The sequence below is a fragment of the Trachemys scripta genome, chromosome 2 (genome assembly GCF_013100865.1).
Source record: "Trachemys scripta elegans isolate TJP31775 chromosome 2, CAS_Tse_1.0, whole genome shotgun sequence".
Lineage (NCBI taxonomy): Eukaryota > Metazoa > Chordata > Testudines > Emydidae > Trachemys > Trachemys scripta.
Genome location: NC_048299.1, coordinates 172,435,160 through 172,460,035, shown reverse-complemented (window position 1 = coordinate 172,460,035; position 24,876 = coordinate 172,435,160). Strand labels below are relative to the sequence as shown.

Genomic DNA, 24,876 nt, shown 5'->3' with positions numbered 1-24,876 from the left:
CGGATGTTATGCATCCGAAGAAGTGGGCTGTAGTCCACGAAAGCTTATGCTCTAATAAATTTGTTAGTCTCTAAGGTGCCACAAGTACTCCTGTTCTTCTTTTTACAGTTAGTAGTGTCATCGGCAATTATTGAGACCATTTTTCCATTCAGTGAAGACACAATCTTTTGTTGCACAACACTGTGCAAGGCCACAATTAAATCATTTTGGATGCGATTACTCAGATCGGTAGCTTTTTGAGGAGATCGTTGCACATGCTTTGCCATTACGGGGATCATATTTTTGGAGCATATTGACAGCTTTTTCATTGTGACCCCCGAATGGTCTCCCACCTTTCACCAAACACAGCACAATGTCAATCAGTCACTCCATTACACTTCAGTTATGGCACCGTTCTTCTTCTCGTTTAGACAGATAAGCCTGCTGCTTGCCCTCATCCAACAATACATCTATAGGTTTCCCTTCATTACAGCTCAACACATGAGATTTTGATAGTTGGTGGTTTTTAAAACATACGTTAGCCCTATGCCAGTTTCTGAATCCCTTATCAATAAATGCTGGATCAGTGTGACCTTTGTTTGCTGCATCATTAGAGGAGAAGAAATGGCACTAAAAGCAAAATGCTGTGTCCTTTGATGGGCTATATTCTAACCACCTATACTTTTAATACCAATCGGACTGAAAACTTCGTTTATTCCCTATTTTACTTCTAGTAAACATGCTCAATCTAGGCAGATAAGGACCTCTAGATAATCGAGACTGGCGTTCTAATCTATTTTTTGGAATATCACAGACCGGGTCATCAGATGGAATGTTTGATGGCTTTGAATAGGAACTACACTGACCTGAACTAAGAGACAAAGTCTGTTTCTGTTGGTCATTACTCAGTTTATTGAACGCATTGGAACTGGTGGTGGCATTATCTTCACGCAAGTTCTTAACCGAGGAGTCAGAGGTATTTGAACTACTATCAGCACATTCACTATAATTCAGTTTGTCTGCTCCTTTTCTTATCTTAACAACGAACCGATCCATATTTTAAAATTAAAAGGCGGTATCATACGATTGAATTAAAACGTAAAGCCACTGGCTTGTTATGTTATTTCAGTAGAGTACATGTGACAAAGATTACAAACACTGTAAACACTGCACTGGGCACGCCTAACGCGGCCGCTTATATAGGTCAAAGAATTTTCTAAAATAGTAGTCAGAAGGGGGAGGGGAGGACCAATGGTAATGCAGTGCCACAATAGTGGGGACGCAGGCTGTGAGCGAATGCGGGCTTTCCTTACGTTTCTACAACATCTATATTAGCAATTGGGCGCTTATTGCATAATACAACAATCCATACTTTAAAACTAAAAAAGCGTATCATGCGATTAAATTAAAATGCAAAGCCACTTTTTTTTTTTTTGGAGACATGAGGGTGTGCCTGGGCACACCCGGCACACTCTGTACGCACGCCTATGCTACTGAGTATCCAAAAATAGTAAGGAGTCCAAAAAGACTGTACTAAAACCTCAGGGCAAACAGCCTCTGTGGAGGGTGAGGTCATAAATCATGCTTTCATTTGCCTATCATCATCACTTCCATCTTTCCAGATTTTATCTTGACCTCTCTCTCTGTCATCCTAGGTCCCTGTTTTCCTCAGGCACTGCAGTAGGCATATTGCACAGTCTATGAGTGATGAGGAGATATTGCTATTAATGGCACTTTGAGTATCTTTCCAAGATTCCACACAGTGACTTTATACATGAACTGAACAAGAGAGGTGACAAGATTGAGGATTTAAGGACATCACAGATTAAAGCCCTTATTGAACACCTTACTAGTTACTGAAATATGATCAGTTCTTCTCCCTACCTCCCCATTATGGTAGGATGTGTTTTCCTTTTTAAAATGTTTTATTTTGGGAAAGCAAAATCAAACTACACACATTTTACATGGTACTTTGCCAGAATGAGGCAGACTCTATAGTATGTTGGACATGAACTATTTGAGTTCAAGACAACTCATGTTAGACCTGATTGAACACTCTATGAAAATATTCCTAATGCAGACATTTCTAATGCACCTTAATTCACACTTTTGCTGTTGGAGCCAATTCATACCTTAATGCACACAAGGGAAGTGAAAGATGAATGGAACACTAAGAATTTTAGCCACTGACTTTTCAGGGCCTACTTTTCATTGTTCAAAATGCATTCACTACAGAGTTAGCTAAGCTTAGTATGTAAGGTTTGGATATGCTGACAGTATTATCATTATGCATTGTTCAAAATGCATTCACTACAGAGTTAGCTAAGCTTAGTATGTAAGGTATTGGATATGCTGTATTCACTACGTGCTTCTTGCTAGTGATTAGCAACAATACTTTGTACTACTTTAGCTCTTTTAATCCAAGGATTTGAAAGCATTTACCAAACATTAATGAATTAAGGCTCACAGTATCCTATGAGGCAGATATTATTACTATTATTTCCATTTTACAGATGGAGACAGAAGTAAAGTGACTTGTCCCAGGAGAGACAGTATGACTGTGACAAACCTGTATTATTAGAACCTGATAAAGTCCTGTGCTTCAGTTACAACAGCAACCTCTCTTTCCCAAGTTACACTGGAATTCAATGTATTGCATAATTTTTTTTCCCATTTGAATTAAGAATGGTCAAACTGTTTCTTCTCTCATGCATATGTAACGTAATCAGGTCCAAGATATTTGTAAATTAAAAAGTCTTGGTTCTCCAGCTGTAGCTTTATTCTAAATATTAGTAAAATTATCTTAATACCTAGGAGCCTCAGTCATGTACTAGGACCCCATTGTACTAGGCACTGTACAAACAGAACAGAAATATGGTCTCTGATCCCAAGAGCTTACAATCTAAGTACAACACAAGAGACAACAGATGGGTACAGACAGACCCACGGCAGAATACAAGGAAACAATATTGGTCAGCTTGACAGGCAGTGGTCTCAGCACAACAGCAGCCTAACCGCTGTCATGGATTTTGTACAGCTCATGGCAAAGAAAGGTTTTAAGAAGTGATTTGAAGGAAGATGAGTTAGTTCTGCTGATGTTACGGGGAGCTCCTCCAAGTGAGAAAGGCCACATGGGAGGAAACATAAATGTTCTTGTTTGAAATTTAACAAGATGACAATAGGGTGCATTATGGGTCAACCAGAGACAGGGGCTGACCTTTCTATAGTGAATGAGAGATGATAGGAAGAGTGGGGACATGCTGTGAACATGTAAAGGTCCAGAGGTAGAGAAGTCTTTCTATAAATATTGCTATTTTGCTTCTTTATTTTTCTCCCTGCCTTTGATAAAAAAGATCTATTACAATTTTCTTCTTATTTTGACTACTTTACATAGTGAAAACAAGGTGTATTTAGCACAAAACGCTTTTGATGGCTTTTTCCACACGCACACTTGTCATTTATAAATCTGATCACTGGCAAATTACCATCAGCTGAAAAAACAGTATGTATAACCACCTCATGAAAACATTTTCCTCTACAAGCAGGTTATGTAAATTACAATATAACCAAACAGTAGTTGGCTTGTAAGTTTGTGGAATTTATTACTCTATTTATTTTAAATAGGAAAGATACTTATCTAAGGAATCTCTAAACTGAAAAAACCATTTGGTAATTTAGATACAAAAGAACTGAAAGAAGGAAAGAAACACATATACTTTAGGTGAATTTGTGTATATTTTACTTTGTTTCATCATCAATATATGAAAGCTGCCGTATTTTAAATTACTTTTTCAGTTTTATACAAATATTCTTTTCAATCTTTCAATATCCTTAAGAATTTGATTGTTTCTTCAAATGATATCCATCAGAATCTAGCTCATACTAGCAACTGGTTCACCTAGGTACAATATACAAACAAAACATAAAATAAATAATAGTTTTTCTAAGAGGAAAAGTGAATTTCTACTCTGTAAAGAGACTTAGTTAAAAATGGTAGCAGATGGTTCTCCACTTATTGTCTCAATTATTTCCATATCAAATTCTATAACTGCCAGTCTCTCAAACTTGGCCTAAAAGCTGAAAAAGTCAAGTATTCCCAATAGTAGATTCTGAAGGCCAAATGTTGTCATCATTTGGACCTCTGTAACCACATCTTCTTCAAATTGTACCCTCAGTTACATCTTGGCTACCCTATTGCCTTCAGTGGGGCTGCACAGGTGTAACCAGGTGCATAATTTCAGCTTTGCTGGCTGCATGCATGGCCCGGAACATAGTTAACATTTTGGTTGATTATGCCTAGTTTACTCTCCCAGAGCTGTACTGATTTTAGACTGCAAGATTGACAATTAAAAAAAAATCTGTTTTTATCACTTAAATAAGCAGTTATAAACTGATCTGAAGATATACCGGGATCTAGGATCTACTAAATAAGAATGTGCCAGAAGTGGTTAAAGTTTAGTATAAAGTCTGAATTGTGGAAATGGAAGAGTCTCTAAATTTGAAAAGGATACTCAAATATAGCACTACAGCTTTAAGCCTGATGATTTTATAATTTAATCATTTATTTTTGTTTTCTTCACCCTTTACAAATATTTGGTGAAATGTCAAGGCCCTGATGCAGAACAACGAAAGCTTGCATCCAATTTTTCCTAAAAGGACCCTCTGGTTGCTTCTCTTCATACTAAAAGTTTTCATTTCTTCCACTGATTGACCCTGTACTTTGAAAACTAGTTAGGATACAACACCATCTCTAGGATGTAGGCAAATGTAATCTCTATTTTGCAGATGGGCTATCAAAGTCTGAAACTATGATCTGTAAAAAAGTATGAAACTCATAAAAAAATAAGCAACTCAAAGATTCACCAAACTGTCCACCATCTGCAACAGGTCAGATAACACTTCAAACACACTATCAAGGAGGAGATGAATGCCTTTAACATTTATGACACAAAGCACCAATCTCCTATGCCAGTGGTCTCCAAAGTGGGGTGTGCAAGAGGATCCTTGGGAGTGTGAGGCAGGAGGAGCTTTTTTTTTTTTCCTTCCCTTTTTTGCTTCGGCAGTTCGGGAAGGAGTCAAGCGGCGTATTTTTTGTGTGCGCGCGCTTCGGCAAAAATGGTAGAGCCGGCACAGCAGGGGGGATGCGTGCTCAAAATTTTTTTACTGATAAGGGTGCGCGATCAAAAAACTTTGCAGACCACTGTCCTATGCTACTGCTGTCAGCCAACCTTATATGACCACTAGTCTCTGCCACACAGATTTCATCTGTCAGAGGTCATCTGTATTTTAAAATAACTGATAAGTGTCCTCTCATAATCCATATAAACCAATCACAGGTTGATCATCATGGACAGAAGATAGTTATTAATAATCAATTAAAAACGCCTAGTATGAGCTGAAATGTCAGTACAGACTTAACTTTATTCACCTCAGCAGTCAAAGTCATTGGGACAACTCAAGTGGTTAAATTGAAGCAAGTGTTTGTTAGCACGACTGGGTGTTAGCATAGCATTTGCTCTACAGTCATGCATGCTATTGGCTTATCCCTAAGCCCAGCTAAATCAAAGGGAGACTTTCCACAGCCTTTCAAAAGGCTTTGATCAGCTTTGCCATAAATGGTTTTTGCTTTTTTACCTTTCTGCTGGTCTTCTGTCTCATTAAGTTCTTTTTGTGCTTCTTCAATTTTGTCTGTTTAAGAAAAAAATACATCATATTAAAAAATAAAATAAAGTTGTAAAAAAGTCATTTCTTGAAAATATCTGCTTGGTGTTAATATGCTAACTACTTTCTTGGATTATCTCATTGACATTTACAGGCCATATATCATTCATGTGTAAATAAATATATCGTGTAAGTCATACAAGACATTACACTAATACTGCCAAGTAAAATCTTACTGTATTGTACTAGCACCTACATTTACTAAATTGCTACTGATATATTAACATACACAGAATAAGAACTAAAGGAATAAAAGCATTGCTATGGGATATGCAGTTGATAAGTAAACCAAAACATGTTCACATTATCTGCAGTAACTCATGTAGTCCAATGGACTACATAAAAAAATAGGTATTAATGTGAATTACTGACATATAAAACATTTTAACACATCTTAGAAAACATCAACTGAGTGCTGTTAAAACGTTACAATGTTATTACAGCATTAAGGATTATGGTAATGTAAAATCACAAACAAGATTTGTTTTTCCATAAATACTGATGTGGATAGAATCAAAAGGCCCAACTGCGCTTCCCCATGGTAAAGCCCAAGGACAAGGCAAAGGGACAGAAATTGTTCCATCAGCTGTGTGTGGTTTATCCAACTATGGAACTGTCCTACATAACCCATGGACCAGCAAGAGGGCCCTCTGTGCAGAGAACCCGTGCCTTCATGCTAGCTGCGCTCCCAGCAACCCACCCCTACCACGGAGCCATAGTGGCAAGGCTGCTGCAGTGGGCATCGGCACCATGACACCTCATCATGTGTGTGTGCAAGCGGGGATGGGGAGTAGTGGGAAACTAATACAACCTTGAGATGTATTTCTTTTTGTACTGAACTCTGATGGATGTGCAGGTGGAAGAAGACACACATTCTCCGGCCCAGCCTCCCCACATGCAGATCTATGGTCCTGCAAACAGCCCTCCAGGTGCTCTGTGAGAAAAGAGGGGGTGGTGGGGAATGCTGCTCTAGAAGTAGCCGAGCCTGTACTCCACAAGGGAGCAGGGAATCTGCACGCAGATCTCTTCCCAAGGAAGATCGCATGATCCCAATCAGGTTCAAAGACTTCCGCTCTAGATATAACTATGCCTCAGTCTCATCTTAAATAAAACAGATAGTAGATAATGTTTTCACCCTCAGCTCACAGAGAGCCGTGGAAGTTAATCTCAGTTTTTCTACATCTGTGATGTAGTATCTTTTATATGCATTCTACGTCAATCTTAAATATGCATACAACATCTTAGGGAGTGAGTTTTGTTTTTTAAATGTAATATCCCCAAATATGAAACAACACACACACAGGTAAACTTGGACATTCCTATGCAAACACTTAAAAACAAAGTGACTGAAGATATGAACCAATTCAGGTTTTACTTATCTATCGAGACCTGAGTTCAGATTATAGCATTTAGATACGAGGTAAATTTTTCAAAAGCACCTAAGTGATTTAGAAGGCCAAGTCCCATTGGACAGCCCATGGTGAGGCAGAACAGCACTGCTGCAGGGGAATCACTGAAGATCTCTGGCTTTACTGGTGAAGTGCATTTAAAGGGTGTAGTACACTCAGATCTCTTGATTTTCACACTGGAGGGATGGAACCTTAGCTCTGGATACTCCCCACCCTCTTTCAGGTAAGTTGTTCCTGGTGGGGAGCATCTTGGTAGTAGCTAGTGTACTCTCAGGAGAACAGCAGCTGCAGTTCTGGCTGGCCTTACCTCCTCCCACTACCCAGTCTGAGGCCATGTAAGCATCCACCATAATCTATCCCCTATTGAACTTTTCCATGATAGACTCTGCCTTCTTACTGTCTTTCCTAATATCTGAGAGACAAAACAATAACACACCATAAAGATTTGTTAGGGTTTGGCTCACTGGCACTATTTGTAAATAACTGATGTAACAGCCTGCAGTTATTTTTCAATATATTTTTTTAATTTTTAAAAAAATTAAAGGACGAGAACTATAATACAAATACTCTTTTATGGGTTCAGAGAGAAAGTGCTGTACGAGTTATTCCATCTTGTACTTTTAACTCTCAAAACTAACAAGATACAGGATTCGTATTCACTATGCACACAGAGGCTCGATCCTTCAAACATTTACACTTGCGAGTAACATCACTTCTGTAAACAGTGCCAGCCAATACAATGGGATAGCTTATGCACATTTAGAGGACTGACCCCCAAATTTATATCGAATTAAACAGCCAAAAAAGTCTATAACTGTAGTCCTGCGGGCGAACTCCTGCCCCCATTTAGGTCAATAGGTTTTTGTCATTGACTTCAGTGGGAGCCGGATGTGACCCACAGCCTGCAGCAGAAAGTTTTATTTAAAATTTGTTAGTCATTTAGTTGTGATTAGTTGCTTACCATAAACATTAGCAAACTAGAAAACGGCACTTTCGAGGCATATACCATACACATTAGATGCTTGTAGATACGCAAAAATTAAGTACATTACATATAAAAGACTGTCTCAAAACCAAATCAATATGCAGTAATTTGTATAGTGGGCCTGATCCTGTGAGGTGCGGAGTTGAGGGTTGTCAGCAGCTTGCAGCATTAGGCCCCCAACGATGAATCTATTGCAAGAGGCAGCATTAAGGAGTTGTTCACATATCTAGTCATGCTGACTGACATTATACAATACAGACTTTATATATTTATATCTTCTCAGAGCTGGACATAACTGAAATGTACCCTGTTTTTATTTTAATGTTTTCCCCTGGGAAAAGATCTGTCGAAGACAATTATTAAAAAAATGTAAAATATGAAGCATCAAGGGTGCAGTTTTTATACACACCTTTCGCGACTGCTTTCATGGGAGAGAGAAATACAACCTCTTTGACAATTTTATTTTACTGTTCTTCTAAAGATTATTTCTTTAATTACTTAAAAACTACTCAAGATAGTTAAGTCCCAGGCAGACTGTGAAGAGCTACAAAAGGATCTCTCAAAACTGGGTGACTGGGCAATAAAATGGCAGATGAAATTCAATGTTGATAAATGCAAAGTAATGCACATTGGAAAACATAATCCCAACAATACTTATAAAATGATGGGGTCTAAATTAGCTGTTACCACTCAAGAAAGAGATCTTGGAGTCATTGTCGATAGTTCTCTGAAAACATCCACTCCATGTGCAGCAGCAGTCAAAAATGCAAACAGAACGTTGGGAATCATTAAGAAAGGGATAGATAAGAAGATAGAAAATACCATATTACCTCTATATAAATCCATGGTACACCCACATCTTGAAAACTGCATACAGATTTGATCGCCCCATCTCAAAAAAAGATATATTGGAATTGGAAAAGGTTCAGAAAAGGGCAACAAAAACTATTAGGGGAATGGAACGGCTCCGTATGAGGAGAGATTAATAAGACTGGGACTTTTCAGCTTGGAAAAGACGATGACTAAGTGGGGATATGATAAAGGTCTATAAAATTATGACTGGTGTGGAGAAAGTAAATAAGGAAGTGTTATTTATTCCTCATAACACAAGAACTAGACGTCACCAAATGAAATTAATAGGCAGCATGTTTAAAACAAACAAAAGTAAGTATTTTTTCCACACAATGCACAGTCAACCTGTGGAACTCCTTGCCAGAGGATGTTGTGAAGGCCAAGACTAACAAAAGTTCAAAAAAGAACTAGGTAAGTTCATGGAGGATCGGTCCATCAATGGCTACTAGACAGGATGGGCACGGATGGTGTCCCTAGCCTCTGTTTGCCAGAAGCGAGGAATAGGAAACAGGGAATGGATCTCTTGATGATTACCTGTTCTGTTCATTCCCTCTGGGGCACCTGGCATTGGCCACTGTCAGAAGACAGGATACTGGGCTAGATGGACCTTCAATCTGACCCAGAATGGCTACTCTTATGTTCTTATGTACTTAACAGTTGAAGCACCAAGATATTTTATTAATATCTATATGACACATTTTAAAATATATTACATCACTGGGATTCACAGGCAATCTGGAAATGAACACGGTCTACATTCTTCCAGCCCTGACTGGTATTTGTGAACCAGATAATCTTTAAGATTCCTAAGATGCTACTTAGCAATCGAAAACTGTAAGTGGGATATCCACCTCATTTCCCCACATGTTTTGGCATATACACAGCACATAAGACATAATGTTTGCCTTTCTTCAGATAATTTAGCAGGTTTTCCATCTCAATGTATATTTGAATATACTAAGAGCTACAAAATTGCATTCTACTTAGATCTTCAGGAGGACTATTAAGTAGTATTTTGAGCTCCTTAAATGCATTCTGTTTTCCTTATTTCAAATAAACTATAACAAGTGCCCATCAGAAATTCCTAACCACTTGTAGCATAGTCTGTTACCCTAAGCAATGAGAAGCTGATAATGGAAATAACTAGGTAACTACACATTTTGTATGCAGCCAAGAAATTTTTTTCACTTCCTGCAAGTCCTGCTATGTCCTTCAATAAATTACTATAACTATTGCATACAAGTGTTTCTTTGCAACATATGCATCACTACAGATGAGTTTCAAGCATTCTGAACTTAGAAAAACTTCAATATTGTACTGACAGAGAGCCATTCTGAAATACTACGAGGAGTCCAGTGGCACCTTAAAAACTAATCTGTTAGTCTTTAAGGTGCCACTGGACTCATTGTTTTTGTGGATACAGAGTAACATGGCTACCCCTCTGATTCTGAAATACTGAACAGAGTGGCCAAACAAGCAAGAATAATGCAACACAAAATTTACTTCCATCACATATTTGGTAAGTGCTGTTTAATTTTTAATGGTTATTATAATTTTAATTATTTTTAAGATTTAATTTTAATACTTCATAACACTTTACTACAGCACTCTTACTAAATCTTTGCTGAGAAGTGAGAACGAGAAGCTTCCAAATTTGTTTGACCCTGAGGTGTATGGATTAGCATGGGTCTAATTTACTGAAAATTTCATTGAGTACTACCTGTTTGCAGCAATACTTACCAGACAGATACCTTTACTAATCATGTATAGAACACTGCAAATGTTCATAGCACTTTATAAAGCTGAACAAGGTATGTACCCCGCCTCAAGGATTTTACACTCTAAGGCCTAGTCTACACCTGAAACGTATGTCAGCCTAGCTACATCGTGCAGGGCAGTAAAAAATTCCATGCCCTGAGCACCATGCTTAGGTCGACCTAACCCCCAGTGTACACGCAGCTAGGTCAACTGAAGGATTCTTCCGTTAAGCTAGCTATTGCCTCTCAGAGGAGCAGATTACGGACATTGAGGGAAAATCCTCTTCCATCAATGTAACAAAAAAAAGAGTCTACACTATGGCACTACAGCAGCAAACTTACAACATTTTAGCTGTGTTGCTGCAGCGGCAGTAGTGTAAACACGGCCTGAGACACTAATTCTAAAACAGATCTGACAGGCAAGTGTGAGAGGAATTATGTCCCCTTAATGACAAAACTGTATACCGTACTGTATCTTTTACACCTTTATAACCATTCGTTCTCGTCTATACTGAGAAACTGCATTGTGTTTAAAGATGTATTAGCTAACACATTTTAATTAACATGCTGTTACATATGATTTTACCCTAAGTGGGATTCCTACTGTTAACCACTACTAGATAACGTGTTGCTTCTGTCAACACCAGAAACTAAGCTGTATTTAACATCAAATTAGTTAAAAATGTCCTAGCTAACACATTTTCCATCTGTAGACATGGCCTCAGGATATGTCTGATAAAACAATATATTCCGCTTTTTCAATTACAGGAATAATTGGTTTACTGTGAAAGTTTTTGGAGTTAGATTACATAATATATTTTCAAGCTCTACACAAAAGTTATAAATACTTCTTCCCTATTTCTCTTTAGAAAAGCATCAGGTGTACTAAAAATAACTTACTAAATAACATTAAATTATGAATGTCATTTTCATAGATTCTAGTCTGACCTGCTGTAAAAAACAGTCCACAGAACTTCCCCAAAGTAATTCCTAGAGCAGATCTTTTAGAAAAAAAAATCCAATCTTGATTTATACCCACCATGAACTTGGTAAGTTGTTCCAATCGTTAATTACTCTTAATGTACGCCTTACTTTGTCTGAATTTTTCTAGATTCAACTTCCAGCCATTGCATTGTCTTATACCTTTCTCTACTAGACTGAATAGCCCATTATCAAATATTTGTTCCTCATTTAGATACTTATAAACTGTGATGAAGTCACACCTTAACCTTCTTTCTGTTAAGCTAAATAGATTGAGCTCCTTGAGTCTATCGCTATGAGGCATGTTTTCTAATCCTTTAATCATTCTCATGGCTCTTCTCTGAACTCTCTCTAGTTTATCAATGTTCTTCTTGAATTGTGGACACCAGAACTGTACACAGTATTCCAGCAGTGGTCCCACCAGTGTCAAATACAGAAGTAAAATAACCTCTTTACTGCTACTTGAAATTTCCTTGTTTTGGCATCCAAGGATTGCATTATTCCCTTTTGACCATAGTGTCACAATGGGAGATCATGTTCAGCTGATTATCCAAAATTACCCCTAAATCTTTTTCAGAGTCTCAGCTTCCCAGGATAGTGTCTTCCATTCTCTAAGGACAGCCTACATTCTTTGTTCCTAGTTATATACCTTTATGTTTAGCCAAGCCACATTAAAAACATAGGGTAAGTCTATACTGCAGTAAAAGACCTGCGGCTTGCGATAATGGAGAGAGGCAGGAGTAAGCTGGAGAAAAAAAAATGGGCAGACAGAAAACAATATCCAGAATTAAATAGCCCAATGCAGTCTGATAACACCACTGGCACACAAGTGTTCTAAAAGTATTGGGGGCAGGGAGACTCCACCTAAGTCTCTAAGCTGCCACGCAGTCCTGGCACCAGCCAGGGAATTCTCTACTACTTCCAAGAAATGGATTTGTCCTGGTAACTCTGCTCTTCTTCCCTCTCACCCACAGATTTAGACGAGTGCTTGGGTCCTGGTCCCCCTCGACAAGACACACCCCAGGACTGGTCTCTTATAGATTTTCACTCTTCACTGGTACCTCTCCTTATTTTAGTCACATTGTAGTACAAATACACCATCAATATCAAGATACAAAAACTATATTTAAATCTGAGCAGGCAATGGCAGCATCAGCTCTTATATCATTGCCAGGAGAAAACATTTAGCTCCTTATAGACCTGCTTATCTTGACTCTAGTAAAACAAAACCAAAAACCATTTCACAACCACTGCTTTGACCAGAATAATCCTGCTAACAAATGCATCTGATTTTCTTCTCGCTTTAGGGAATTGGATACAGTACCCTCTTAAAATGTGTTTCACTAGTGAACTACTACTTCTGCTGCATTTTTATTCAATTCCACAGCTGTTGTTTGTAAAACACAGTTTAGAAAATTATTACATACAGTATGGATTACGCGATACAAAATTTAGGAGAGAATTCTGAGTAAGATAACATCCATCTGCCCATCAACCAAGGCTTTTATATTCCCTCATCACGTAGTTTTTGAGCACCTGTGAGATAGACCCACCTGTTACAATTGGAAGTATCAAGTCAATCACACATTAGTACAGCAAAAAGATTCAGGTGAGTTAACTGAAACTTTCAATTGTATTCATTACGCAGCATTTTCATTAAACATCACTTCCTAGGCAATAAATACCATTTTACATCTCAGATTTATGTTATTAAAAATAACCTGGTTTTCTAATAAAGCCATCTTTATTTGACAAGCATCCAACATAAGGATCATTCCGTGTCAGATTCTTTCTTCAGCAGCACAAGTTACAGCTAAAACATTATACCCTATCACAGAGAGAACTGCCATCTTCGGATATATATGGTATTTTCCTTGAAAGTCACTTGTATTCTATTCTGTATACATTCTTATACCATACTCATCAACATAGTATGAGCACCTTCCAGTTATCTATTAAACTAATATCTGGCATATGTTAATTGTGCTCTTATCCTTTCCCTAGGGGGAGAAGTGTGTGCAGTGAAGTGTCTTGTTTTGATAGGGTTGTGTGTGTGTTTTTGGGGGGGATTTGAGGGGGGTTATTTTTTATAATATGCATTTTCCTATGTTAGAGAAGACAAGGTTGAAGAAGTGTGTCTTGAACTTGAATGTGGTGAGGTGTGTAAAGGAGCAAGTTAATCTATGAGCGAGTAGGTGTAGTAGCTGTAAGAGCTGTAAATCCCTTGTACTGAAGATTGTTTTGCTAGTCCAAACTTCCCACCACTACCTTCCTGCCACAGAATCCAACCTTGTGAAATAGACAATTAGCAATAAACAGTCACAAAAATGTTACCAAACATCTTTCGTTCTGACATGAACATGCTCCATCACAAATCTCATCACATCCAAGTGCAAGACACACTTCTTCAACCTCGTCTTCTCTAACATAGCAACATGCATATCAAAAGAAAAATATACCGTCCAAAACACAGACCCCGAAACAAAGCCCTATCAAAACAAGACACTTCACTGCATATACTTCTCCCCCTGGGGAGAAGATAAGAGCACAATTAACACAGGCCAAATGTTAGTTTAATGCATGACTGGAAGGTGCTCGTACTATATTGATGAGCACAGTACAAGAACATATATTAAATAATTTTAAGTCAAACGTCTGTCTGAAAGTACTTTACCTAATAGTGCTACACGTAACATCCATGATTATTGTAACTAAAAGACTACATTGGACAATAATTGCCCCTATTTTTCAGGTTTGTGAACTGGACGCTGCTTTTGTATATTGTCAGTTTCACCGTTTCCCCGTACAGTCAGTTGTCTCTCACCATGTGGATCTTTCATGCAGCAACAGGGAATGAAAAAAAAGTTCTTACAAATGAGACAATATGTTTTGATCCTAAAAATTGGCAGGCAGATTCAGAGAACGTTTAATTGCTGAAACTACCTATTATAAATGTTTAAGTATTAATATTTTGAGTTTAAGGTATTTCTTTAGGTGTAAAGTATCCTACCAGCCCCTATCTATTTGATCAGCGACTTATCAGACAAAAGTGTTTCAGTGAAATTTTCATTAACCTTTTTCTTACTGTTGACTTTGAACACTATCAACATACTATGTGTCCTAAATTATTATTTGTTGTCATTTAAAAATTAAAATAAAAAAAAACAAACATAAAACACAAAAGGTAGAAAATAAAATAATCTTCTCACTCATTTTTATTTTAAGAAATGCTTTGCATTTTTAAAAAGAGGTTTGATTATGTTAAATAACATGCTTTATAATTTCAGACTAAATGTACATAAGCAGTGAACATGCGTACCATATTAGTGAAAAATTCAGTGCCCTAACTGTGTATATATTAAACGTAATACACAAAAGCTCCAATCTTATGATCATGTGTGTGTTACTTTAAGCATAAGACACAAGATGAGTGAGATGCTATCTTTTATTGGACTCAACTTCTGTTGGTGAATGAGACAAGCTTTTGAACTACAGATAGCTCAGTGGGACTTATGCATAAATTATATGTGTTTGAAAAATCAGGTCCAAAGTCAATCCTCCACACTATGAATTTAATCACCTCCACAATGTTATCTTATATTGATACTATTTGCATTTTTAGACTGTTTGAATTGATTATTAAACTTGCTCAAAAATAAGCTGACAAAGATAGATAGATCCTTGGATGACAACTACGTGCATCACTAGGTTAGAAAAATAAAAAACAAACAACCCAAAGAATTAAGTGTCTTCTAATCTGTGGGGACAACCAAAACCCACAGTTACTATCAAGCAAACCATTCAGAAGTAAAGATGGTGAAAGATCACCAGCTGAATCATCTGATGAAGGCATCCTTTTACATTGTATGAGTAAGTATATTATGTAATCGCTTTAGTTTTCATTACACTGAAGGATAGTGACTATCCCCGTAGTGCCACAAAGCAAGGCATTACTGTGTTTACCTCAGATATTAGCTGTGACACAAGACAATTATTTTTTATTTATAGCTGTTTCAATTATATAACCAAGCACAAATAATGATAGCGATAGTGTCTGCACTTGCAGAGTTTCTAATCAACTACTGAAATAATTACTACACTGCTATGCTGATATTCTACACAGAAAGCCAAATATTACCTATATACATAGAACTGAATGATCATTATAGCTAACATGTTTTTAATTATGTAAGTTGCTACTATTCAACACTTAATTTGTGCTTTATATGCTCTATGTAACTCAATAGAGGATTTTTTTCAAGGAACAATACAGAAACAGTATGAAAAAGGTAAATAAAAAAATGAAGATAACCACAAGGGGCAAGTTGTTCCAGTTAAATTTGAAGAAATCAAAGAAAAAAAACACAAGTATCCATTCCAGATTCTGACAGGGAAATGGTTGAAGTAAACAAAGTGATTTCTTAGCCAATTCATGGAATGACGAGATATCATTAGTATAGGTCTATGGCAGGGGTTATGCTGCAGGCAAGTTGTGGAGGTATCAGTATTTTTCTTTTTTATATGATGCATCTCAGTTTACTTGATTCATATTATTCTAACTACATGGATCTGATTTTAAAAGGGGCTTTTAGAAAGAACAAGAAGAAAACTAATCAATTACTAAAGATAAAATATGGGGGGAGGAAATATTTCAAGGGTCATTAAGAGAACAATTCGCTTCTTGATTGGGATGCACCTAACCGCCTGCCTCTGCATAGATTAACAAGTTTATATTTTTCCAAGGCTGGGGCCTAAAAGATCAAAGGACAATAAACTGTTTAAAAAAATCCTGCCTAGAGAGGATGGGGAGAGGTGAGTGATCAGCAACTGCTAAGGGGGAGACCCTGCAGGAGAGACACTGAGGGACAGCCTACACCGCAAAGCTTTTCCAGCAAAGCCCATTAATGGAGATACAGTTCATACTGGAAAACAGCACTATTTTGTATCGTTAATAGGGCTGTCAAGAGATTAAAAAAATTAATCGCGCAATTAATCTCACTGTTAAACAATAATAGAATACCAGTTATTTAAACATTTTTGGATGGTTTTCTACATTTTCAAATATATTGAATTTATTTACAACACAATACAAAGTTTACAGTGCACACTTTATATTTATTTTTGATTACAAGTATTTGCACTGTAAAAAACCAAAAGAAATAATATTTTTTAATTCACCTCATAGAAGTACTGTAGTGCAATCTCTTTATCATGAAAGTTGAATGTAGAATTATGTACAAAAAACCTCTGCATTCAAAAATAAAAACAAGGTAAAATTTTAGAGCCTTCAAGTCCACTCAGTCCCACTTCTTGTTCAGCCAATCGCTTAGACAAACTTGTTTATATTTGCAGGAGATAATGCTGCCCGCTTCTCGTTTACAATGTCACCCGAAAGCAAGAACAGGAATTCTCGTGGCACTGTTGTAGCCAGTGTTGCAAGATATTTAAGTCCAGATGCGCTAAAGATTCATATGTCCCTTCATGTTTCAACCAATATTCCAGGGTACGTGTCCATGCTGACGGTTCTGCTCGATAACGATCCAAAGTAGTGCAGACTGATGCATGTTCATTTTCATTATCTGAGTCAGATGCCACCAGCAGAAAGTTTATTTTCTTTTTTGGTGGTTCAGGTTCTGTAGTTTCCACATCGGAGTGTTGCTCTTTTAAGATTTCAGAAAGCAAGCTCCACACCTCGTCCCTCTCAGATTTTGGAAGGCGCTTCAGATTCTTAAACCTTGGGTCGAGTGCCATAGCTATCTTTAGAAATCTCACATTGGTACCTTTATGTTTTGCCAAATCTGCAGTGAAAGCGTTCTTAAAATGAACAACATGCTGGGTCACCATCCGAGATTGTTATAATAGGAAATATATGGCAAAAAGTGGGTAAAACTGAGCAGGGGACATACAATTCTGCCCCAAGGAGTTCAGTCAGAAATTTAATTAACGCTTATTTTTTTAATGAGCGTCATCAGCATGGAAGCATGTCCTCTAGAAGGGTGGTTGAAGCATGAAGGGGCATATGAATGTTTAGCATAAATACCTTGCAATGCTGGCTACAAAAGTACCATGCAAATACCTGTTCTCACTTTCAGGTGACATTGTAAATAAGCGGGCAGCATTATCTCCCTTAAATGTATACAAACTTGTTTGTCTTAGCAATTGACTGAGCAAGAAGTAGGACTAAGCGGACTTGTAGGCTCTGAAGTTTTACATTGTTTTGTTTTTGAGTGCAGTCATGTAACAAAAATAAATAAATCTATGTTTGTAAATTGCACTTTCACGACAAAGAGAGTGCACTACAGTACTTATATGGGATGAATTGAAAGATACTACTACTTTTATCTTTTTACAGTGCAAATATTTATAAGGAAAAATAATATACACTTTGATTTCAATTACTACACAGAATACAATATATATGAAAATGTAGACGAACATCCAAAATATGTAAAAAATTTCAATTGGTGTTCTATTATTTAACGGTGCAATTAAAACTGCGATTAATTGTGATTAATTTTTTGAGTTAACTGTGATTATCGACAGCCCTAATTTAATTAAAATTTTGCCAAAGTTCATCTTTTTCACATTAATTATTTTGTCTCCTATTTATTTCATACTGCATGAAATGTATGTATCGGTTGTGACAAAGGTAAATTACAAGAAAGGTGGAATTGATAAAATTGAAAAGCCTTTGAAAAACTGACAACCTCTCAACTAAGACCCGGGGCTAACCTAATTATAAATGAACATGGAGGTTTCTCAGTTGTTCCCATGATCAAAAAATTCTGCATTGTGTTCAATACAAAACGTGCACATTTATGTGGATGGTGAAAGTGATGCGAGTTGGCCAGTAGAACAAGATTTAGGAAACTGTGTATCTGAGCGCGAAATGAAATAAAACCACAAGGATACATTACTGTTCTGTTAAAATTCCAGATGTGAACATGGGATTAGCCTTTCTAACCGATTTATCCAATAGCCACACATAGTTTTTGCTCTATTCCTAGAGCTGCAACAAATGAGTTTTGTTTAAACTAAAACTGGCAAATTAGACTCAAAGTTTGATTTTACAACTTATTTTAATTGTTTTTTTTAAGTTTTAAAAACTACCAAAAAATTGGTGTAAAAGTCTCCTGCAATGTGTTGAGTGCCCTCAGCCCGTTCAGTTCAAGTCAAAGGAGCTGTGTGTAGCGATCACCACCTTTCCCAGGCAGTGCTCAGCAGCTCACAGGATCAGGGTCACAGTGAATAAAACTTGACAGATCTGAGCCTATTAAACCTGAAATTAGATTTCAGATGTCAGTTTTTAAGGTAAAACTGAAATGCTGAGTAAAAGAATGCTGTGTGAGAAGTGTAGCAACCCAGGCAATCTTTAGGCAATATGGAGATCTTAATAAGGAAATTCTGTCAGATGTTTACAGAGGATGGAAAGTGCAGTGGTACAGACCTAAATACTCTCAAATATTCTTTGGCAACATAGCTTGAGTGGCATTCCAGCTCCAAATGGAAAATGCTGCTCATAGGTGGAGGAGAAGAATTAATCAGGGAAAATGTAAATCAGCAGGAAAGTTGTGCATTAATTATCCTAAATCATCTGACTTAGCCAGACACTTCCCAAATTACTGCCTTGGGAATGGAAGGGAAACACACTGGCATACATGCTCATATAAGATTAGAGGCATAAGGGAGAAGTCCTGTACTGCTGCTGGCTCAAAGATAAAGAGAAATAAAATTGTCACACATCACCTCCATATTGATGCACATAACAAAATTCATTCCCCACATGGACCTAAAAAATGAAAGGGAACACTGCCCTGTACTCCCATATTCACTACTTGTATATGGTTATGATATTTTGTACAAAGTACAATGTGAGCGATCATTTGAAAAGTCATGATTTGCTGAAACTCATTGTCCCGTTTAAATGTGTGCATCAATGTATAGCAAGTGATGACATTTTGCTACATGTCTCGTTACTGAAACGTGTTGTAAGTCTGGGAAATGCCCACACACTAACCTTTCAGAAAAAAAGAAGGGCCTATAATCAAAAGACCTGCATGTCATCCCCAGAGAGGGCTCAAGACTCACATAGACAAAAGGTGTGAGCAAGAAATTTGCAATTCTCCTGAGACACACTACGTATTTCACAGCACCTCAGTTGGGTGGAGGGTTATGTCTGAAAGGAAGAAAAGTATAAATAGGGGACAGTGATATCATCACTTCACCTGCATCTCCTCCATCATCTTTATGCAAGGAACATCAGGAAGACAAAGAAACGCCTTTGAGGCTATGGGAGGGGCTGGTCCTAACTAGAACGCGTTCTAGTTAGCAAGAACTGCGGGTGAAGTTCCGGATGAGAAATCCTTTTGCTTTTAGAATTATTAGCATGGTAAAGTTTAGGAATTAGCTTGCAATTTTATATTTTATTTTATTTTGTAACCAATACCACTTACTCACTTAAAATCTGTTTTATGTTTAATCTAAACCAGCGTATTTTCGGCTGAAATGTTTGGGGAATCTACTCAGGTTAACAAAGGGTGATGCATAATCAAGTTCTTTGTCAAATTGACAGAACTTATGAGGTTGTACCGTTCAGTAAATAATAGAACGCATCTGAAGCATATAACAATTTTCAATCAAAGACACCTATGTCCAACTGTTAAGATTATTTCACTCGTTAATAGATTTGGTGTCCGTTCAACTAGACATAATGTCAAATGTGTGGTTTGTGTGCCTGTTTAAACATTACATTTGTTTTATCCTGTTTAGTGATCATTTTTTCTAGGTCAATTAAAATATAAATTTTTAATAACTTCTGAAGAGTAACAGCCATATTTATTCACAATTAACACTCAGTGAGTAATCCCATTAAACCCAGAGTTACATATTACTCAGCATGAGTAATGATAGCAGAATCTGGCTCTACTAACAAACTACATAAACTTCAGTCATTAAAAACTGAAATCTCCCACTTCTAATAAGTCATTTAAAATGTTTGATAGTTGTAATTTAATTGCTTTACATGTTATGGTAAACAAAGGATTCGGAAATTACTATTGTTCCATACAAAATTTAGCATAAGCACAAAGACAGACTTGCTGACAGTTGTCAGAAACAAACTGGACAAAAAAGGGAAAACCACCACCCTGTGTTACCACTAGGAGTCAGCTCTGTACAGGTCAGGACTCTAAGTACTTGAGTTTATTCAATATTTATAGAATACTGTATAAAAAACCCAATGTTGTAGGAAGTTTTAACAATCACTTATTTTCCATGCACGCAGGACAGTCGGAGTAATGCAATCTTCCTAGTGCATTATGAACCTAAATTGTTTGCATGAAAAATGCTTCTTCTCAGATAGTTAAGTTACTGCCTGATCTGTTAAAGGAGCAATCATTATCAAAACATTATGAAATTGAGACAGAGTTAAACAGAAAGCAAATCACAATGCTTATTTGAACTACTCATACACGTTGATGGATTGTAGATTAACTGTAACCACTCAGGAACAGGCCTAGATGTCACTGCAGACAGCTCACAGACAAGAACTATATAATGCACAACACCAGTCAAAAATGTAAACAAGATATCAGGCAGTATTATAAAAAGACAGACAATACTACTGCAAATATTATAGTGCCATTAGTATTACCGTCAGTGTAGGATACAGCAAACAGGATATGGCAAAAGTACACAAGGTCCAAAGAAGGATAATAAAAATTATCAAAAGTAGGGAAAGGCTTCAATATGAGGAGAGACTGAACATTTCTCTAAGCTTAATTTACAGTGGAGATGTAAAAGAGTTGATATTATATAGGTATACAAAATAATAGAGGACAGAGACAGTCAATGGGAGCACTCCTGTTTACCCTCTCTTACATTATAAGAGCAAGGACAAACCACTGGGAAAAAAAGATAATTTGAAGACCAATAAATACGGTCTCTAAATGTTTAATATCATGAAGTTTATTTTAGTAGTTGAGCATCTTGCAGGCTTTATTTACTTTACAAGTATATCTTAATTCTCTTCCCACTTGTTTTAAAAATATATAATTGTTAGACCTAGCTTTCACACTGAGTTATCCATTTTGTTTAGAATGGAATAAAAATAAATCCTTTTTTACAATACATAATCAATCAACTTGTGGAATTCACTACCTCCTGACATTATTGAGGCTGAGAACTTAGCAGGATACAAAAAGGAACTGGACATATACAGTTACTCTAGCTAGAATAAAAATGTTCAAGGGATAGACTACTGAATGCCTGGGGTTAAGAAGAAATATTCTGGCCTATAGGCTGTTATTACATAATTGTCCACTATGGATGTCTTACAGCATCCCTCTGAAGCATTTGGTGCTAGCTAAAGTTGGAGAAAGGATTTCACATTAGATGAAACACTAGATTTTTGTTTTAAAGAAAAGAAGAACATAGTTTAAAATAATTTTGGTTGCTTCAGAAACCGACATCCTTGGTTTTGCTTTATATGAGGTATCATTAGATGTCTATTACCATCTCATGGCGTCCCTCCGTGAGAAGCATCAACCAAAATGAAAGCAGACCAAAAAAACGTGGAACATAGGCTCATGTTTTAAATGATAATCAGACGGAAAAAGCTATCCTCTAATGGAGCCCTTTTCAGGGCCAGCACCAGAAACCCTAGACATAGGGCTGTTTCTAAAGATGTTGCATTTTAATACCAATGAGCTATCAGCAGTGAAAAGAGCTATCCTTCTCCACTTAGTTACAAACACCGAAACACACATTATCTTGCTTCAGGAGATGTGCAGCTTCCAATTGCAGACAAGACCATCATGGGTCATCACTATCACAAGCAGTCTGGGATGCCAGCTTAGAGAAGGGCTGTCACTATGTCAACATCTGTAGAGCCCTCCGCAGATACAAATTTATATTCGCAGGTGCGGATATCCACGGATATAAAACGGATATCTGTGAAGCTGCAGGACTCTACCAGGAATCGCAGCGGCAAAAGCAACAGCATGTCAGGCCGCCGCTCACAGAAGCCAGCACCCAGCCCAGGCAGTCCTCCGGCGTGACTGTACCACCCCCAGCCCTGCCCACTGGGGCCGGCACTAGGCTCACCAGCAGCAGTCCCTGGTCGTGCTAGTGTTCGCAAGCAGCTTGCACGCTCCCAAACAGGAGTCCCTTCCATGCAGTGGTTTGCGTCTCCTGCAGAGTTCTAGACATCTGGTCCAAATGACTTCGTAGAGTGGCAGGCAATAAAAATAAACAAACCTATGCTGATTAATGTCTACAACCCTCCATCAGTTAACTAGCCAAACCCTGCTCTGCCCACCCGTCTAGGATCTTCCATCTACTGTGGTGACTTCAATTCCCACTATGTCAATCTGTGATACCCTGACAACAATGCAGACGGAGAGTGATTAATGGAGTGGACTTCAGTCGCTGACCTATAACTCCTCTATGATCCAAAGCAAATGCCAAGCTTTCATAGTAGCAGATGGGTAACAGGCTCTTCATCCACCATTGTCTTTTCATCTTCCAGGCAACTGGTTCCAGTGGTCAAATGTGGAAGGTGCTTGAAGCTTTCCCAAAGTCTCAGCATGGGCTCTCTTTGATCACCACGGGCCTGTGGATATCAACAACAAAACAGCTTACAGAAGGCCCAGTGGAATTATCGGAAAGCTCAGTGGGAGGTCTTTCAAGCAGAACTAGAGATGTCAGTCAGTGAACTGGCCATGAACTTCACATGTCCAGGCAATATTAAACAACTCCTACCAAACTTCTGCAAATTAGTTCAGGCAGCTGCTAAAAAAATTGATCCCTAGAGCACTGGTTTTCAAGCTGGAGGGCAAGGGGAACTATGAGGTTATCGAGGGTAGAGGGGGGTGCAAAGACCTGACTGGTTAAGAATTTTTTCTTGTTTCTTCAAAATATTGTTGATAAAATAAGAATTCCTCTCACTAGTTGAGTCTCCTGCTCCAGCTCCTGCTGTGAGGCCAGAAGAACAAGAAGGAAAGAGAGACGAGGAGTGAGGGGCATGGTCTCTCCCTATGTAAGAAGTGTATGTGTGGAGGGGGGCTTTCCAGCTTGCTGGCCTCTTAGAGGCTGATACGCATGCTCTGCCTTGGGAGCTAGTTCCTCCCTGCCTGCACAGGCTCTTGTGCGTGTGTGCCAGGGATAACATCAGGGCCAGAGGAGCTTGCAACCTGTGAGTGATTCTGAGGTTCACAGGGGCAAGGGCACAAAAAGGGGGGGCATAGCCAGACTGCATTCTGATGGGGCCACCCACCTGAAGAAAGTCCTAGGCAAGGGATTATTGCAGGGCATGGAGCACTAGACCTGGACCCCACACATCCATGGACATACTGTCTCTTAGAAAGAGGGGGGTGCACATGGGATATGGATCTCCCAAAGGGGCACAGCAAAACAAACTTTGGGAACCTCTGCCCTAGAAGCTATCACTGACAGTATGTTCCTGTGTGGCCAAAGGTAATTAATCTCTACCAGGAATTCAAATCTCCTGTTACTAAGAGCAAGGAACTCAATCCATTACTGGCTCAAACCAGGCATGATTGATAGTGAGAGAAAGTCACAAAGACGGACTTTACTCATTCTAGCCAAAAAACGTAGCAGACCCTCAAAAGACATTCTGGAGATTCCAGCCTCAGCAAATAAGAGAGTTTCCAGTCACCACAATCATCACACCCAGGTGGTGGCTAATGGTCATATACAGAACTTGGGTAAGTCTTTCAGCTGTGCAGACAAAACTGAGACTAGAGAGAGGTGGGAGGCTCCTAGTGTGGATTCGAACTCGAGGGTTCCTTTTTCCAGACAAAGAGGGACTAGCCCATAAACCTTATGAAAACAGTAAAGGCTCCAGGCCTGGATTATATAAATATGGAGTTTCTACTTCACCTAGGACCAAAAGCTGGCTGCTTTGGTTCCTCAACCAATGTCTCCAAGATAATTGCATCCCATAAATCTGGTGCAGGGCAAAGTTCGTAGACATTCTGAAACCAGGAAAACCCCTGGAAAACCCCAAGAGCTATGGAACCACCTATCTCCTTTATGTCACATACAAGCTATTGAGAGACTGACTCTGATGCAGATCAATAAGGCTACTGAACCACAACTGCCCGTCATTCAGTCTAGCTTCAGACAAGGACTGCATAACCAAGATCAAGTCATTTGCCTAACACAAGACATC

At 38.1% G+C, this 24,876-nt stretch overlaps 1 protein-coding gene across 9 annotated transcripts in view; it reads right to left on the bottom strand.

The window, feature by feature from the left end:
* HIVEP1 (HIVEP zinc finger 1) overlaps positions 1-24,876 on the bottom strand; it is a 166,707-nt gene that overhangs the window by 70,561 nt on the left and 71,270 nt on the right. For 8 of the 9 annotated variants that reach the window (XM_034762310.1, XM_034762312.1, XM_034762318.1 and 5 more), the window contains one exon: positions 5,614-5,667. In XM_034762310.1, coding sequence (XP_034618201.1) covers positions 5,614-5,667 — 54 coding nt within the window. Of the gene's footprint in view, positions 1-5,613; positions 5,668-23,116; positions 23,205-24,876 lie in introns of those variants that run through there. The other variant, XM_034762309.1, reaches the window with a different exon arrangement.